General features: G+C 38.5%; 2 protein-coding genes and 1 long non-coding RNA gene across 3 annotated transcripts; 2 read left to right on the top strand and 1 right to left on the bottom strand.

Annotated features, from left to right (window-relative positions):
• Window positions 1-371: 371 nt before the first annotated feature.
• On the top strand, window positions 372-3,381 carry LOC111606298 (CD276 antigen-like; the record flags this gene model as incomplete). Its single annotated transcript, XM_023326820.1, has 6 exons — window positions 372-491; window positions 1,153-1,380; window positions 1,741-2,055; window positions 2,486-2,752; window positions 2,926-3,213; window positions 3,314-3,381. Coding segments are annotated over exons 2-6 (1,020 nt in total), but the record flags the coding sequence as incomplete, so codon positions are not given.
• A 2-nt stretch (window positions 3,382-3,383) lies between these two features.
• LOC111606277 lies at window positions 3,384-4,771 on the top strand. Its single transcript, XR_002752009.1, has 3 exons — window positions 3,384-3,421; window positions 3,494-3,515; window positions 3,678-4,771. It is a non-coding gene; the product is annotated as an uncharacterized LOC111606277 (long non-coding RNA).
• Window positions 4,772-10,796: 6,025 nt separating this feature from the next.
• On the bottom strand, window positions 10,797-16,382 carry LOC102226874 (frizzled-7-A-like). Its single transcript, XM_005815672.3, has 2 exons — window positions 14,333-16,382; window positions 10,797-10,864 (listed from the first exon to the last, which is right to left on the bottom strand). The coding sequence occupies exon 1, from the start codon at window positions 16,046-16,048 to the stop codon at window positions 14,420-14,422; it is 1,629 nt and encodes a 542-aa protein (XP_005815729.2). The 5' UTR covers window positions 16,049-16,382; the 3' UTR covers window positions 10,797-10,864; window positions 14,333-14,419.
• Window positions 16,383-19,691: the final 3,309 nt, after the last annotated feature.

The following is a 19,691-nucleotide window of genomic DNA, read 5'->3' as shown; positions in this document are numbered from 1 at the left end:
ATGCAATGCTGCGTTTTAAACTACAGTTTCTAATGTAAATGTTGAAAATGTTTGTTTTATTATGTAGATTTAAATAAAGTTTCTCTTTCATCATCTCTCCTGTTTTATTACAATGATCTATAAAAATGGCCCTTATTTTAAATACACAGTAACATTTGATTTTTTTTACAAAGTAAAGCCATAATGCCTTCCGGTTTTTATTGGGTTGGACTTCATCCTAACAGGTTTGAATCCATTCAAGTCTCAACATGCTGAAGGAAGAGCAGAGATTTCAGGAAGAGCTGCACATTTCTTCTCTACCAGCTTGTGGAAAACTCCCTGCTGGAGCCAGCGTCGTGACGTCAGAGACATTATTGGGGATGTGCCACGTGCCTGCGCGTATTCATGACTCTTGACTTTCAGTGTGCTTCGCTAGCAGACACATGCAGTTCTGTTCCAGCACCTCACTAAAATGTTGAATTCTTTGTGTGTACGTGTTCGTTGATGACAATGTAAGTACATAATTCATTTCATCCGCTCGTGTTTCTTACACGCAGTTTAGTTCGGCAACCGTGTAACCTTGGTTACCGCGAGCTCCAACGTATTTGATGAGGAAATGCCTATTTCTTAAATGCCTGGCTAAACGCTCATTTCTTGGTTTAATGTTACAAGAATAGTTCAGTTTGAGAGTTGTCTGGCAGTACTCTGAATTGTAGTGTTATTTCTACTGTTCTGAAGATGTTCCGGACGGTAAACTAGCTTCCAAATGTAGCATCGAGCGCTTATGGAGCCGGTATGTTCGAGTGGATAAACATTTCTAGATCTCGCGGCGGGAAGAACTGCTTCTACCATTCGTGGTCTTTATGCGCCACCCTGTGGTCATTAAGTGTACTGCATCTATATGCTCTGTATTAACACCTTGAGTGCCTAGTTCTCACCTATACTATCCTGTTATTACTTGTTACTTGCAGTAATTCTCTTCCTTGTTACATTAATGTCACTGAAGTGTTACTGAATTGCAATTACAATTATATATATTGTTAATGTAACTGGATGTGTATTCGATTCTACCTGAAATCGAATATTTTGCATACGTTAGAATTTGTATATGCATACGTGGAATTTAGATGTACAATATTCTAATTACTCTTTCTGTATATGTTTATCTTGCAGAGACCACACACACACACACATACACATATGTTTATCAATAAATCCCATAACATCACCTAAAGTCGCAGCTGTTCTCTGACCGGAGCACATAGTCAGTGAGGGGGCGACTAGCCATCAATGTACACGTCCGTCACACAGCTCATGAAATGCAGCGGAAACATTCTGGAGTGAAAATATTTTTGATTCTTGTGATCACAAAGTTTTTTTGCTCGACTTTCTCCTCAGCAGGTGAGTGTTTTCAGTTCTGCTTCCAGTTTTAGATGAGTTTGATCCTCAGTGAAGGATTAAGGTGTTTCAGCTGCACGGCGCCATGTGGCTGCAGTGGTAAACAGAACGTATCTGGACCTTCCCTACATGTGTTTATTACATTTAATTTAAATGCAAACATCGTTCGTTCATGCTGAGATATTCTATTTACTTGGTGAAGTTATTTTAGCTGAGATTCTTTCTTTGTTTTTAGAGATTTAAGAGGGCAAATAAACTCACACATTTAGCACCAACAGCAGTTTTTATTCATGATCTGATTCACTTCAGTCAAACTGAATAAATCATGATTTCATTCTGATGTTGATCTTTACTGTCTTACAGATACAGACGTGTCCTGTCTCTACATGCAGAGCTGCATCCTCCCCTGTACTTTAACGAATGGAGATGAATTAGTTCTCCACTGGTTTTATACAGGAGGAAACCGAAATGTTCACTCCTTCTACCAAAACCAAGACCAGCTGGGAAACCAGAACCTGCTCTATAGAAACAGAACCTTCCTATTCAAAGACCAGTTTCCCAGAAATAACCTCTCACTTCTAATAACGGGAGTGAAGCCTCAGGATGAAGGTATTTATAAATGTTTCAGGAGCTCCACCAAAGGATTCAAGGAGACAAATATTAACCTCAACATTGATGGTAGGTTAAACTGAATTTAACTAGCATTAAATTCTGCTTCTGTTTCTAATGAATTGAATGTTATTTTCCTTTTTGACCTGAATGACTGAAATAAATGAACCTTTTGGTCAGATTCAGATTTACTGAGATGAAATGCTGATGCTAAGATGGAGATCCAAATGTTAAACACTGCAAAAATACTAAATTGTACCAAGTGTTTTTGTCTAATCTTAGTAGAACTGAAATAAAACAAAACAAAATGACAAATAACTTTCCATCAAGATAGGAGCTTTTTTAAGTCAATAAAAACTTCATAATAAAATCAAACCAAAAATACTTGGATAGATTTTGTGTTTTTGCAGTGCAGCTGCATTATTTACTGAAAGTATCTTCATCCATTGAGATGCAAAGAAAAAGGCTGATGAGGTTGAATCAAATATTTCTCCTGCAGCTCCAGGCTCTGACATCAGAATCCATCAGGATGGAAACAGGATCACCTGCAGCTCAGAGGGGATCTACCCTCAACCTGAACTCACCTGGTCCACTGAGCCTCCATCCAACACGACTCTGCAGACCAGAACCACAGTCCATCAGACTGAGGAGAAGCTTTATAACATCAGCAGCTCTCTGACGGTTCCAGATGAAGATCCAGGTTTGTCCTACAGCTGCACCATCAGAACCAGGAGCAACAGGAAGAAATTTACTGTGAAGCAACTATGTGAGTATTTACTTTCTTTGGTCATGAAGCTTCTTGTTAACTTTAATTTTAGATGAAGATTACTTTATAAAACTTTACCAGAATCCTTTCATGGTATCAAAACATGCAGCGATGAGCTGGATTAAAACCTTTCACTCTAAACTTTATTCTACAACCTGTTTGCTTCCTTCCAGCAGTGACCAGCGCCCCCTACAGGACAACAACCATCCACTGCTCTGACTCCAACTGGTCTGCAGCCAGCCTGGTCTGGAGGTTCAACAATCAGAGCATCCTGAGTCAGACGGAGCCCAGCGTCTCCCCCAGAGTCTCAGAGGCCTGGAGGAAACATGTGAAGGACGTGTCAAGGTCAGGAAGCCTCACCTTACAGGATATGACATCACAGCAGGAGGGGGTCTACACCTGCCAACTCAGCAACCAAGACGAGACGATTATTACAAAGACCTCTGTGAGGATAAACCAAGGTGAGGTCAAAGGTCATGATGTTCTGAATGACAGAAAACTACAAACATTAACTTTTTATTAAAAAATATTAATTCAGTAAAACTTTCTTTTGTATTTCAGTTGATCCAGTTGTTCATAACGGCATCATCATCATCGCTGTTGTTGTTGTTTTGATCATTTTGATCATCATTGCAGCAACAATATTTTATAAGAAATACTGGAAAAATGGTAAAATAACAAATTGATTGATTTCTGTATTTCAATAATTTTATTATTAACTTTATTTTTTCATCTCCACAGCAGGAGGAGCTCAAGCTGCACAGTGAGTAAAGATTTTACACATTTATGACCAGATGATGGACAGTTCTTGTCCTAAAAATGTTTTCAGGCTAAAACTCATGAAGTAAATAAAATTAAGATGAATTTTTGGAAACTTGATATTGATCAGAGAATAATTTTAATATTTTGATCTTGAATTTCACAGAGAAGTTGAACTTCAGAATCATGAAAGTTCACATGAAGCTGCAGCTGAATGAAAACTCTGCAGTCCTGGATTTCAATAAGTGACGTTTTGGTAAAAATAAGAAAATTATTTTTGACAATTTAATTGTCTCTTTTTTTGTGATTAATCTAATAAGGAGCAATGAGAGAAGCTACATGGCTCACAATAAAAATACAGATTTAGTATTTTGGACAGAACAATCCTGACGTTTCCTGTCAAAGGAACGAGCTGCACAGTGGAGCAGTGGGTAGAACTGCTGCCTCACAACAGGAAGGTTCTGGGTTTGAGTCCTGAGTCTTTATGCATGAAGTCAGTATGGTTTAATAACTGCTCTGTGTGTGTGTGGTTGTGTGTGTGTGTGTGTGTGTGTGTGTGTGTGTGTGTGTGTGTGTGTGGTGGTGTGTCCTGTGATGAACTGCCAACCTAACACCAAAGTTTTCTTTATATCATGTCAGTTTTAAACCACTATGGTTTAAGAAGGAAAACTTAACATGTTTTATATTTTTTAAATATTTAAATATCGGAAAATCGTGAGTAAAATAAATTCTCAGCTCAGACTTGGTTTACAATGTTGCATTAAATTCACTAATTCAATTTATACACAAAACCACAATTAACGTTTTGTTGCCACAAGGTTAATTTAGCTGATTTTACTCCTGTCTGTTTGAAGAGGAAAATAAAAACTTCCACAGCGCTCCGATGTAAAGATGCAAAATAAAAATTTATTCCACAGTTTTGCTTTATCCTTTACAAGAGCAGCTGAATCCTAGAAAACCTCCACAAACATCCTTGTAAAATCTAATTGAAGTTTATATAATTTGTTCAATTATATTTTTTCCTGAAATGTGATTATTTTCTCATTAATGTGTTTTTAATGAGGATTTATTTTGTCCTATGACTGAAGATTTGATGAATGTTTTCCTTATTTTATAAGAAATAATTAACTCTGGAGGAAAGATCTGTCACATCAAAGATTGTTTGAAGTTTAAATGCAAAAGTTGGAAATATTTTTTTTGTTTTATTATCCTGTACTAGTAATATAATATGTGTCTTTTAATAAAGTTTATTTCTCTTCATCTCTGCTGTTTCATTCACAGCAATAAAGATAAAATTTTCAGTTTGATTTTGAAGTACAGACAGCAGAATTTAACTAACATGATCTAAATGTTTAAATCATTTTCCTTTTTCAAATTAACTTTAAAACATTTACATTTATTATTCTATCAACCAAACCTTAGGATCACATTTCTACTACAGTTCAGTGATTCATTTATCAAAAAAAGACCACATTTTGTTTTCTGCTCAGTTTGGAGCAGAAAACAAAGTTTCACTGAAGCAGCTCCAGGATTTACACTTTCAATCAAACAGATCATCTTTTTACGCTGCAGGATTTTCTTACTGCAACAGTTTCAATCTGGAGAGACTCATGTAACCCAGGGTAAAAACTGATCTTAATCCCGCCTCTGGTGCTCCATTGGTTAGAGTGACAGTCAGTCACACAGTGCATTCAGCCAATCACTGCATCTTGAATCAGGCCTGCTCCAGCTTTCCCAGTCAGCTGTGAGGGGGAGAGCTGGAGACAAAGGAGCCACAGGTTTGTTCTTCCAAACAATTAGTTTATCTCTTTGTTTATTATGCACTTTTAAAACTCATAATATAAAAAATCATGTAGATCTGAACATCCAGTGAGTTTGGAGCCATGAAGTTGTCATGCACTGAACTATATATGGAATTGGTGAGTAGTGAACACAAATGTTTGTTTGGTAGCCAATGCTAATTGTTTGATCATCAATTGTAGCTTCTTAAATTTAATATGTGTTTAAGATAATGAGATAAATGCTGATATCTTTAATTTGTCTGAAAGATTAGATTGTGGATATAATTGCATTTATTTCTGTATATAATAACTGAAACAAGTCTAGTTAACTAGCAGGCTGGTAATTTACTGGTCCTGTTTATTCCAATACAGGCCAGGTGACCCTGTTAGGGTTAAAGGATGGTTAGGAATGTCGATGCTGGAGGTGGAGAAGGAGAGGAGGCGGGTTGAGCGCGGCTGGAAAGAGAAAGATGCCATGGATGGAAGTTCTTATCAGCAGGAGCTCAGTCGGTGATTGGCCGGTGATCGGCCGTGACGTGGCTTGGAACGAGTCGCACCGATTGGATGATGCAGGTGAGGCTGGAGAATCTTCCGGTTTGAATTTTGGCCCAGGCTTCGTTTTACTACCAACCAGGCATGATGTCCAAACAGGAACTGGAACCAAAAGAAATGAGAGAACAGATGAAGAAAAGTCAGGAACTGGTTTCATATCTGATTTTACCCTGAAGATCCGTTTGTTCATCAGATCAACATGTTGAAACTGGAAATTCAGGAGAAGTTTTGTTTTGATTTGGTTTATTGTTTTTCTCACTAAAAGGAAACTTCTGCAGCTGCACACTGAAAAAAATGACTTCTGGTTATTATTCCAATTTTACAACAAATTTTTACGTTAGCTCCTTTATTTTAAAATGGCACATTATATTTATTGTGTTACTTTGAATTAGATTATAATCTTAAAAAGACAAGCAAACCTCATCTATCATACCAAGTATTCTGCACTATTTTAATAAATTTCTAATTTAACAAATGCATGTAAAATGTAATTAGGTAACAGGAGTGAACCTTCATGTTCAGCAAAGTTTTATTTGCAAAGTAAAAGTATATTTTGTGTAAAAGTGCAAGTAAAATATAAAAACATCTTATTACTGAGTAAAATTAATTAAATTAAAACTGCAAAAAATTTCTAAGTTCAAAGTAAATTCACTTCAAATTAACTGGAGCAATTATTTTTAATGTTCATCTTATGGAGTAATTTATTCAATAATGTATCAAAAGTTAAGATTTATTGAATTAAATCATTGCATTTAGTTTTTAGATTCAGCTAATCAAAATAAATCTGTTTTAAAATGTAACTTAACAGACCAAATAAAGAGTTTATGAGTTGATGTTGTTTCTGGTGTGTTTGCAGAGCGACGGAGTAACGAGCGTCACGCAGCAGATGATTGTTGACACAACTCCAGTTTGTCCTCTATGGCTTCCCATAAGGGAAAATTACACGCAAACATATCATATATTTGATATTGATCAGGAAAAACCAGTCCTCCAGAGACAAACTGTCTCTTCCCGTTGAATCTGGTCCATTTCTCCCAATCAGGTCTTTGTGTCGGATGAAATGTAGCAGGAAAATGTTGAGCTGCTCTGGATTTCTGCTGATTCTGCTGTTTCTGGGTCTGTGGGCCGTTTCCACTGGAGGTCAGTCAAAGTTTCACTGACGGAGGATAAATGTTATACAGATTATTAGAATAGTTCAACATCATGTTCTTTATTAGTATTAAAGTAACTTGTGATCTTAGCTGGAAATATATTTTTTAGTTAAATGTCCAAATGAGTTTCTGAGATATAAATTGAACTTAATCTAAATTTGTGACAAAAAACAGAAACAACAGATTTTATTTTAATGTTTGTTTATATTATTTTACTGTTCATTAATTTTACCCTGTCTAAGTTATTGTGTAATAATCTGGGGCAATAATTACAAATCTACACTACAGGCATCGACAAAAAGAGCAATATCAATAATCAATAAGGTCGGATATTTAGGAAACACCAACAGATTATTTGTAAAATCTAAGTTAAAATTAATTTTCATAGTAAAGCCACAGAAAACTCTAATTCTTCACAAAGCCAGAAATAAACAATAACCAGAAAATATTCAGGAATTGTTTAATATGAAGGAGAATTTTTATGGGTTAAGAATTAAATCATGTTAAAATATTTAAATTCAGAATTACTAGAAAAGCTTCTGTGTATCAGTAAAGATGTGGATAATTTAACATAAACTGTTTATCATATGAACATCTGATTATTGCTGGATATAATATATAATAATAGTAAAATATTGTTGTTTTTTATTGATGCTAGTTTTGTTTTTTGGTGAAATAATAATTGTTCATCCACTGAAACTAAAATTAAATAGATTTTATAAAATACAGATTTAGATGTTTTATGTCTGAATTTTACATGTAATAAATGTAATTTTATGTAAGAGGTTAAGAATTGGGAGCATTAATGTTTTTACTTCCACACTCAAATGAATATATAAAAATAAACATTTTGACGTTATGTAAGTATTTTATGTACATATTCAAAACATAAACAAACATTTGACTTATTACTGTCAGACCATGTTTAGTTCTTATTACTGTATTTATGAACCTGAATTAACTTCATTTTTAGTTAAAACCTGATATTTATTTTCTTACAGCAGCTCTGCTTCCCTCTGGGAATAAAATCTTCCCAGTCGTGTCCAAACGTTCAGTTCATGAAGAAAAAATCTTCAACTTAGAATTAATTCTGCACCAAAATTAAATATTTTTTTATTAAAAATGTCCTGCTTAACAATAAACAAAGCATGCATTTATTTTTTAAATAAAGTAGCCAGGTTTATTTTGTTAGCAGGACAGCTTTGTGTCTTTCTTAAATTGCAGTTGGGACCGAATCAAATCAGTCCAGGAGCCAGAATTGGCCCCCGACCCACACTTTGGACAACCCTGATCTAAACTACAAGTAAAATTATAAAAATTTTATTTGTCCCTACAGAAATACAGCCAACATGTTGCAAATTTATATTTAATCTCCTCATTATATCATGAAGAGATAAAAAAATAATTTTATTATGTTTATTATAATAACAGACCTTTGATTTTAAATGGGTTCTAACTTTAGACTTCTTGGTAGCTCCATATGAAACAACAATCAGGTTATTCTGTATGTTTACTCACTATTAATCACTATTAATCACTATTCGTCATGTCAGAATAAATAATCATCAGTTCTTGAGTAAATATGATCATTTTTCTGTTTCAGACGGTTATTGTTTCAGAACCGCCTCGGTTCGTCTCCAGAACAGATGAAATATTATCCTAAAGTCAGACATGCAACCAGTAAGAAAAGATTAAACACATTAAAATGAAACTGATGCTCTATTTAAGATTAGATTAAAAATGTCTTATTCTTCCCAAACTTATGAGGTGATTCTTGAAACCAGCAGGTTATTTTCTCAGCCCTTCCTGGAACCTGAAGGTTCCTTTCAGGTGCTTAAAGATTCATTTCTCAGAACTCACTGGTTACTTCCTGAAACTTTTCTTTGTTTGAATTTCTCAGAGACTTTCGACCTTCTGAAACCTGCGTCTTGTTTGCTCAAAGATTAATTTGCCACTTTAACTTAAGTGCTGGAAACTTTGGAACTCGAAACATTTCATTTCATTGTGAAGCTCATATTTTTCACTCAAAGTCACAAGTTACTGTTCAGAAATTACAAGTTACCTTTCATTCTGGAACTTACCTCTGCAGTAGCATTTCAGAACTTACAGATTACTTGATCAAATTTACTGGATCTTACGCTTGAAATCAGATTTTCACACAGAAACTTTGAGATTAAACTCCTGCTTCAGGTTCAAAATTATTTCTACAAGCTAACCGAGGTTAGCATTCTGGGAAAGCCCCAGTTTGACTTCCTTAAATGAAGACACACATGTGAGTGTATTTTCTGGTACAGTTGGATCAGATCAGATCAAATTTATTTCTGTAGGACATTTTTAAACAACCACAACTGAAAAAGATTCGATCCAAGTTATGTAGTTTAAAGGCCGTTTTACCAAATATCATAAAAATGTCTGAACTTTGAAGAACATTAAAATTAATCTCTTCTTGCTCTGAACATAGAAATAATTTAGCAAACTGACCAAAGGAACAAGAAGGTTTTAGTTTGATTTAATGTTTTTTATACAGTGTATTAAAAGAAATACATTTGTTTACTTTTTCATATTTTTATTCAGAATTCTTCATTATTATTCTTGTCAATGAATTATTCTAATGCTTTATGCTGAATGTAATTAATTTTCTTCATTTTATTAACATAATAATATCTGATGTATCTAATATTTTATGTGCATTAATTCAGCATGTTTTTGCTCTTCTGCAGTTCTGCTCATATTTAACTTCAAAAACTCAAAAATATTTTTTGTTTAGTTTCTACATTAAATATCTTGAACTCTTGAAATAAAACAAACCTAAAACAACATAAATAATCTTTTTATTTATCTTGGGGAAAATACTTTTACAGTGAAACTAATAGTTTTTCATCAACATTTAGGTTTTTATTTCTCCTGTTTGTTGCTTTAAATGTTTTGTCGTATTTTAAGTGAACTAAGATATTTACACTAGAAACTAGTCAAAATACTTGGTAGGATTTTGTGTTTTTGCAGTGTAGATAATGTTTTTCTGTGTATTTAAATGTTTTGATGTGTTTTAAGTTGTGATTTTTTTGTTTTTCTATCATTTATTTGCTTTGTTTTGTTCTGTAAAGTCCTTTCTGTTGCCGTTACCTTGTAGAGTTTTTGCTTCATGTCTCCATGTTTGTTTCAGACGTGGATGTTTCCTGTGTCTACATGAAGAGCTGCGTCCTGCCGTGTCGCTTCCACAGCAGCGGTGAGATCCACATCCACTGGGTTCAGCTGAAGGCCCGGCCGGTTCCGGTCCGCTCATTTCACAGCGATCAGAGCCAGCCGGGTCAGCAGGACCAGCCGGGTCAGCAGGACCAGCAGGACCAGAGCTTCAGAGGCAGAGCGTCTCTGTTCTGGGATCAGATCTCCAGAGGAAACGCCTCTCTGCTGCTGAGAGAGGTCAAAGTTCAGGACGAGGGCCGATATGAGTGCGTCACCAACAGCTCTGCTGCTAACAGTCACTCATTCATCAACCTGATGGTGGACGGTAGGAGAAACACAAACTGCTGCAGGAATCAGCGACGTTTACAGATCCTCACTTTTCCTTTTCTCTCTCAGCTCCAGTCACTGAGCTAAAACTCGAAGAGACGGGGAACAGGATGAGCTGCAGCTCAGAGGGGATCTACCCCAGTCCGGAGCACAGCTGGTCCTTGAAGGCTTCGTCCAACACCAGCGTCCAGAGCGCCATCAGAGTGAGCCTGACCGCAGAGCAGCGTTACGACATCAACAGCTCCCTGACGCTGTCGGAGGGCGTTTCCTTCCTGACCGTCAGCTGCAGCTTCAGCACCAGGAGGAGCAGCAGGAGGCTGACCGTCTTCACACCAGGCAGGGCAGGATGATCAACCTGACTGCAAAAACACCAAATATTAACAAGGATTTATGTCTGAAATAAAACAAAAAATAACTCACTAGTATATTTTCAGCAAGATACAGCAGCTTGTTTAAGTGAATAATTCTTTAATATTGAATTTTTAAAAGTACTAGTTCCACTTGCAGATTGTTTCACCTAGAACTCGGGGAAAATGTCTTGTAATAATCTGTCAGTGGAACAAGTCCTTTTTAATCAGTATTAAAGCAGACAAAACTAACCTGCAGGTAAATTTTCAGCAAAATATAGGAGCTTAATTTAGGTCAATAATTCCTTAATATTGATTGAAAAAGAGTTTTATTTCCACTGGCAGATTATTTCACTTATAAAACATTTTTCTCATGTTATTAGTGAAATAAAACGGGAGCATAATAAGATATTTGCACTAAAACTAGATAAAAATACATTGAAATATTTTTACTGTGTCATTTTGAACACCTGATGAGAGATTATTTTATTTTATTTTTTTCAATATGCGTTATGTCCTGGTTTTAGTTTCTGTCAGCGTGCCGGAAGCGGAAGTGACCATCAACTGCTCGGCCTGGAGCCTGACCGTGACGCGGCTCGTCTGGAGGTTCAACCGCAGCCGGATCCTCCTGAGCTGGAACCGGACAGGAACCACGCTCCAGGCCGGCGGCCACCGCGTGGCGGCGGCCTGGAGGAAACACGTGAAGGCCGTGGCGGCGTCAGGCAGCCTCACGCTGCGGGGTTTGACCGCGCAGCAGGAGGGCCTGTACAGCTGCGAGGTCAGCAACGCGGAGGAGGCGGCGATCAGCGGCACGATGCTGACCATACAGAAACACCCGGGTACGAAGCCAACCTGGCAACAACCCAACCTGGCAACCCACGGAAACAGAATCATCTTAAAAATAGTGAATAAAACAAACTGAGAGAATTAATGAGAATCACAGTAAATCTTCTCTGAACCAAAAGGTCAAAATAGTTCACACAGGCTCAGATGTTTACATACACCCCCACTAATATCTGATGATACTTCAAAAACCTTCCAATTAAATGGAATACATTTGATTTATTTAGTAAATTCAGTTAAGTGAAGTTAACTGGAGTCAGATTGAAATGAAGCAAATTTAACTAAATTGACTTGAACTGAATTGAATTCAAATATATGGAATTCAGTTAATTGAATTTAACTGAATTAAATTAATTTGAATTAAATTAATTTGAGTAAATCAAATCAAAATGACCTGAACAGTTTATCTGACAGGATTTATGCTGAAAATCCTCCAAATTCAAACTTTTCATCTGCAGTAACTCAACAGGAAATCAAACAGCAGCATCATATAATATGAATATAATATGAATATAATATGAATATAATATACAAACAGCAATTAAAATGTAAATATAACCAGCAGACTGGCTGAGGTCACTAATCAAACTGAATAATGTGCAAACAAAGGAGGAAAATGCTAAAAATACCAAGAAAAAATATGAAAGAATCTAAATAAATGTTCAGATGAGAAAATGTGAATGTTTCATATTTATGATGCAGATAAAGATATTTCTGTTATGGCATCAATCCAGTTCCATATTTGTCATGGCAATGATGAGGGTATGTAAACTTTTGACCACAAATGGTTCTTCTGTGCCAGAGTGTCTTTGGTCAGAGGTTTCCTTCAAATCGCTGTAATACTGACTGCTACAGCCTTTGAAGAAGCTTGTATTTAGAGCTAAAGCTTTTATTCTGAAAGGATTTGTGGTGATTTGGTTCCAGGTTCCTCCTGGGTTGCTGCTGTTGCTGCTGTGGCTTTATTGACAGGAACAGCTGCCTTCCTGCTGCTGCGCTTCCTGAAGGAACAAAGGTCATTTCACTCATCATGACCCCAACATGCTGTGATGTCAGATACAATGATCGACATTTATTGTACTTATTTTAATAACTAGAACAGAAACGTGGGAATATGTAAGAATCGTGATGCTGAAGTCAGTTTAAGTTTAAAATAGCATCTAATTTGTCTCCCACCCTTCAGGACATCCTGACATCCTGACGTTCCTCCTGCTGCTCTGAGGAGGAAAACATTTCATCTCCATCTGGGAGGTAAAACCCATCGGCTGGTTGAGCAAAACGACTCTGCAGAAAAACTTTAGCACCAAAACCAGCCGGAGAACAAAGATCTCTGGGATTTAAAACGTGACGACAGACTGACTGATCATCCTTCTGTCTGCTCCAGAACTCAACGGTTCCCTTTAGATTTAAGTTTTTATTTTCTTTCTGTAAATAAACTTTTGGATGAAACAAAGACAACCTGAGAACCACAGAACCTGAGAACCACAGAACCTGAGAACCACAGAACCTGAGAACCACAGAACCTGAGAACCACAGAACCTGAGAACCACAGAACCTGAGAACAACAGAACCTGAGAACCACAGAACCTGAGCTCCAACTGCTTTTACAAAAGATGTTAAACAAACTGGAACATTTAGAGGTAATCAGAAAGATTCAGCCGCCTGTTCAGTCAAAACTGATTTCATTTCATATAAACTGATCATTTTAAAAGGTAAAAATGTTTCAAATGTTGACAAAAATCTGAGAAAAGAAAAGAAGAAAATCTTACAGTGTATTTTTTTTTGTTGAGTTTCTGGTGCAAACATTTTTTAAGACTTGAAATCAGGAACAGAATAACTTTTATTATCATTGTTCATGAAAGGAAGCAAAATGAAACTTAAAAAATAGCAACTAAAGAAACGTGTCAAACAGTTGAGTAATAATAATAGAGACGAATATCAATAAATATAAAAAACAGTAGAAACAACTGGGATGTTAAAGAAAAATAAATCAGGTTTTAGACAAATTATCAATAATTGTCAATAATTCCTTAATCTTGATGAAAAAGTATTTGTTACAAGTTTATTTTTGATATTTTGAATATTAAAATATCAAAAATTTTGATCCATTTTCTAACATCTTGACCCCTAATGGGGTCAGGAGGTTCTGCTGCTGGTTCTGGGCGAGAGGCGGGGTCACCTGGACGGGTCACCAGTCTGTCGCCGGGCAACACAGAGACATACAGGACACAGAACCATGCACACACACACACACACCCACACACACACACACCTAGGGAGAATTTAGGGAGACCAATTAACCTGACAGTCATGTTTTTGGACCGGAGAACCCGGAGAGATCCCAGCATCCACAGGGAGAACATGCAGACTCCATGCAGAAAGACCCCGGGTCGGGAATCGAACCCAGAACCTTCTTGCTGCAAGGCAACAGCTTTACCAACTGCTCCACCGTGCAGCCCCAAATAATTTGATATTCAAAATTTCATCAATATTTAGGAATTATTGACTTGAAAGTCACTCTGGGTGAAAAGTTGCTTCTACATTAGTTTGGTTTTTCAAGTGTATTAAAATATTTGAACTAGAAACTAAACACTAGGAACATTTTGTGTTTTTCAGTGTAAAATACAGTGAAAATAAAACCTCCATCAGTTAGTTTGGGTTCGGTAGATCCACTTTGGGTTCGTGTTCCTGCCGGTTCGGATCCGGTTCGGATCCGGTCCAGAAGCTTCACCTCCACGCCGCCGCCTCTCCGTTCAGGTTCGCTCTCTTGGAAAAGCGGCGCCACGTCCGCAGCGTCTTCCCGGACCAGACCCAGAATCCAGAGCCGATCCCCACCGTGAAGGTCGTCAGGTACTTGATCATGAAGACCGTGAAGTTCGGCGAGACCGGCGGTGTGTTTCGGGTCGGGCACGGCACAGCGAAGTGTTTGCAGGTCTGCATCCGCCAGGCGGCGACCCACTGCGGCCGAAGCGCCTCTTCATACAGCAGGCAGGCGATGGCGGCCGCTGTGGAGGCCGTGTAGACCGAGCCGAAGACGCCGATCCGCACCATCAGCCTCTCCAGCTTCTCCGTCTCGGTGCCGTTGTGCTTCATGATGGACCGGACCCGGAGCAGCGACACGAAGCCGGCCAGCAGGAAGGAGGCGCCGATGAGGAGGGAGACGGAGAGCGGCGCCAGGATGAATCCCCGCAGGCCCTCCAGGCTGTAGGCTCCCACAGAGCAGACCCCGCTGAGCAGGTCGCCCTCCACCCGGCCCACAGCCAGCACCAGGACGGTCTTCAGCGCCGGAACCAGCCAGGCTGCCAGGTGGAAGTACTGAGAGCGGGCCTGGATGGCCTCGTGGCTCCACTTCATCCCGGCGGACAGGAACCAGCTGAAGCCCAGGACGACCCACCACACGGAACCGGACATGCTGAAGTAGTAGAGGACGACGAACAGGACGGTGCAGACGTCCTTCTCCGTCCCTTGGACCACCAGCCGGTACCCCTCCTTCCTGAACCGGGCCACACACACCGCCTTGTCCTCCAGCAGGAAGGCGGCGCTGTAGGCCAGCGCCACCATGAAGGAGCAGCCAGACAGGAAGATGATGGGCCGCTGCGGGTAGACGAACCTCCTCCTGTCCAGTAAATACGTCAGGACGGTGAAGAGCGTGCTGACGCAGCACAAAATGGACCAGAACCCGACCCAGACCCGGCTGAACTTTAATTCCTCCTGGCTGAAGTGCATCAGTCCGCCGGGTCTGTCGGACTCGCACGGAGCCCCGCAGTCTTCCTCCCCCAGGAAGCGGTAGCTGAGGCGGGACGGAACCTGGAGCTGCGGGGGGCAGGAGAACCGCTGGTCGCTCCGGAGGAACGGAGGCCGGGCGGTCGGGTTCGGCTCGGCCGAACCTTCAGAATCGCTCCTGTTCTGACCCACGCAGATCTCTCCGGCTCCGTGGAGCGGGAAGTTCTGGCAGCGCAGCCGGTCCGGCCACTGGAAGCCGAACTTGTTCATGAGCTCCTCGCAGCCGTTCCGGGCCTGTTCGCACAGAGACCTGCAGGGCGGGATGGCCCGGTCCAACACCGTGCACACCGGCGCGTACATGGTGCACAGGAAGAACCGCAGCTCCGCCGAACATTGGACCTGGACCAGAGGGTAGAACTGGTGGACCTCCAGGCCCGCGTCCTCCTGGTTGGTGTGACCCAGCAGGTTCGGCATGATGGTCCGGTTGTAGGCGATGTCGGTGCAGAGCGGGATGGAGATGGGCTGGCAGAAGCCGGGCTCCAGAACCGAACTCCCGTCTTCATGCTGAGCCGATCCGGGCTGGAGGAGGAGCGTCAGGCAGAAGGTGGACCTCCAGAACCAGCTGGTTCTCATCACAGGTGTGTAGAAATATTCAGAGAGGAGAAACTTTCAGAGACCGGGGAGACTTTAGTCCTGAGAAAGTGGAGCTGCACAAATTCTTCCTGGTTTCATCCCGAATGACAGAATTTGGGTCAAACATCCAGATTTCAGCTGCTGCTCCTTCCACCCAGGACGGTTCTGGTGCCGCTCCTGCTCCATCCTCCAATCAGAGGCTCGCTCTTCTCTGATTGGTCCATGCAGACATGGAGGTGAGGCTCTGCAGGTGCAGATAAATCCTGAACTGTAAAACACAAAGTTACTGAACCGTCCAGAACTATGAATTAATCTGAGGCAGCAGCTGTCAGTGAGAGGAAAAATCTATATAATATTAGTTTGATTTCACTATTCTGATGATTTTGTGTCATTTATTTAGAACATTTGAAAGACGTTGAGTTTTGCCAATAAACCATTTTTTGTTTTCTTGATATTCATCTTAATTTTCAGGTTTCCAAACCAGTTGACAAGTGTGGTTTTTCAAAATATTAACAAAAAACCAACTAACCTTTTTACTAATTTAATATGAATATTAATAAACTGTGGAAGTTGTGATTTGAGGGAGAAAAAAAATATCTGTTTAAAAAAAAGAGAAAAGAATTAATAAATTGTTTTATCATATAAACAATAATTTAAAAGAAAATATCAAAATAAATAAATTAAATCCCTTTTCCAGATGTTGAACTGAAATCAAATCTGCTCATCAGAATTAAACCCATAAATAAAAGATAAACTTCTCTTTGGTTCAGTTTTTAAATCGTCTTATTGGTCAAATTAAAATTCCTCTCTCTTATTTCTGACTGGGGAAAATATTACCATTTTTCTGTTCAGCAGTATATTGTTATTTCTGCCGTATTTCCTCATATAAGTCATATTCATATTTGAACATAAACAATACATTTACATTTTTAAAATAAAGAAATGTATGCATGTAGGAAACTAACAATAAAATACATAGTTTTAAAAAATAAAATACATCAGAGAAACAATATGTAGAGATAAACATATTTTTGCTAGGCATCTGATTTTAATTTTTAATCTTTGTTTCTGCTGATAAGGAGGATGAGGAAGAACCGTCTCTCACCTTCACCTCCTCGTCTTCAACTCACTTTTATTATCGACGTTTATCTGAGTAATCAGGTTTTAATGCAGACTGGATTCTGTTGGATGTTGAGGAAGTTTAGATTTAGATTTTGTTGTCCAAAGAAACAAAAAGAACTGCAGGAAAAAAAAGAAAAGTTGTTAAAAATAAAATTAGCATCTCAAAGTTCTCAACTCTAAGATGCTGAAAATCAAAGACTTCAGAGCGTTTTGGTTTATTAATTACTCCATTCATTGATGCATTTTATCCCCAGAAACAAACAGACAAAAACAAACAGATTTAAATATGCAGAAAACTTGTTTGGTCTCTTTCATCTCAGCGATCGATCAAACGTCAGTAGATCTGATTTTCTGTCTGTCGCTGGGATCTAAGAGTTTTGCTGCCAGATAGAGAATTATACATTTATTATGCATGAACTGTTCAAAACAAAAGAGCAAAAAACTTCAGAAACTTTTGTTTTTCAGCACAAACATGAACATTTGACTCCTTTGATGAATAAAAACTACAAAGAAATGAGAGAAAAGTGATTAATTACAGAATCAGTTGTGAGAGAGAGAGAAATGTTTCTACTCTGGAGATTAGAAATATCACAACAAATAAAAATAAACATAAATGTTACAGAAGCCCAACACAGTCTGAGCAATAAAACTTTTAAAGTTGAACTATTTTCAGAAAACTGACATGATTATCTGAAAATAACGAATTATAGTGACCAAAGTTTAGAAATAAAAGCAGAATTAACTCGCCTGCATTGCTCCACGTGGAGACGAACATGGAACATTTTCATAAATGATTTTTTAAAAAATGTGTCCATGAAACAGGATCACTGAAAACACTGTAGTACACAAGCCAGACCATTTGGGGGCGCTGTAACACTCCTACAGAACAACACTGAAAACACCGGACAACACAAAACGCCTCCATGTTGTGAGAGTGAGAGTAACATGCTGGTTATGGAGAGATGCAAAAAGATTAAAAGATTTTAAAAAACGCAGCTTGTGTGTACAGATAAAAACATGAAACCAGCTTTTTGAAACTTTCCACTCAGAGACTCTGTTTCATAAATGATCGTTTCTGGACTCATCAAACAGCCGAAACAACAAAAACCTTTACAGAGGCTCCTAAACTGGCCTCGGTGTTTGCAGAGCCTGAGCCTGAAATGTGTTCATGTTTCTTTAATTGCTCTTTTACTCGTTGGCTTCAAGATTCATGGATTAAAACACAGCAGGTGTCATAATTTCAACAAAAGAAATGTCTCTGTAACAAAGTGACAACATGCATAAAATAAATGAACTTGGCCCAAGCACTGAGCCCTGTGGTACTCCACAAGGAAGCAACGTTTCTCATTATCATACAAACTTCAGTCTGTAGTTTTAATGTGTTTTAAATTACTATTTTTTTAACTAAGTGAGAATTAGACAAAGTTTCATGTAGGAGTTGGAAAGATCTGTCATGATTTGTGTTGGGAGATTTGGACCCGACTGAAGAACTTCTTCATTTAGAAAAAAACAACAACAAACCTAATGAGACGAGAGGAAAACGAAGAACGAGGAAAATTCACCAAAACCATCAAGAAAATGAGAATCAGAAAGACGAGCAAAGGATCTGGAAAGGAAACAAGTGAGTCAAGGAGGGTGATTACTGGAACCAGGACATAAACCAGAGCAGCAGAGGCAGGAAAATGAAACATCAATAAATATAATTATACTGAAAGATAAAGTAGAAACACAGAATTAAACCGCAGAATGATTAAAACTCCAATCAGAGACGGTTTTTCCCTCCAACATGAACAAACAGTTCAAATCTACTGGATTCATCACTGATAACTTCATTTATTCCTTCAGTATTTATTAGGAAATGTGAGCTTTTCATTAATCAAGAGGCAAGTTCAGACTGCATCAGTATTTAAAGAAGTTTGACTGAATTAGTGACTTTGTACTGAAAGACTGAAACTCTGTAAACTGAACTTGAAACGTTGGATCAGCTTTGCTCCTGTTTTAGCTGTTTTGTTTTTTACAGATTAGTCTTCATTTCTGTTTCAGAGACAAGAAAAGATTTCAAGTTAAACTCAGCGACGAGGTAAAAACTCTGCTCTGTCAGTGAGCGTCTGAAGGGAACTTTAATAAATCATCTGTATTTATTCATGAAGCCGTTCAGAGACAAACATGCTGATTAATCTGATGAATGCTAATGAATGCTAACAGGAAGTCCAGAGGGACCAGAGAGCAGATTTACATCCAGGAACAGCAGCGACACAGAGGAGGAACATCCAGCAGCGTTTTGTCTCTTTGTCTCTGCAGGGATTGTTTTGCCCCTCTGCTTGTCTGCTCAGGCTCATGCGTGATCTGCAGAAAACTTTAAAATAAATGTTTGGCTCACATGCCTCATGTGTTCATGCAACTTGAATTATTAATTCATTTTCCCTGTTACAACTGCTAACTGTACATTTTATATACTAGACAACCGTTACAACCCAAAGAGTCATTGTTGCCTTCAGTCCAGCAAAATAAAACTTTTTTT

Source organism: Xiphophorus maculatus, chromosome 21, assembly GCF_002775205.1.
Source record: "Xiphophorus maculatus strain JP 163 A chromosome 21, X_maculatus-5.0-male, whole genome shotgun sequence".
Lineage (NCBI taxonomy): Eukaryota > Metazoa > Chordata > Actinopteri > Cyprinodontiformes > Poeciliidae > Xiphophorus > Xiphophorus maculatus.
Note: the sequence above shows the minus strand (reverse complement) of the source record. Positions and strands in the feature narration are given on the sequence as shown.

Coding starts and splice junctions, on each gene's coding strand:
- LOC102226874 (XM_005815672.3), bottom strand. CDS start 16,048: ATGAGAACCAGCTGGTTCTGGAGGTCCACCTTCTGCCTGACGCTCCTC.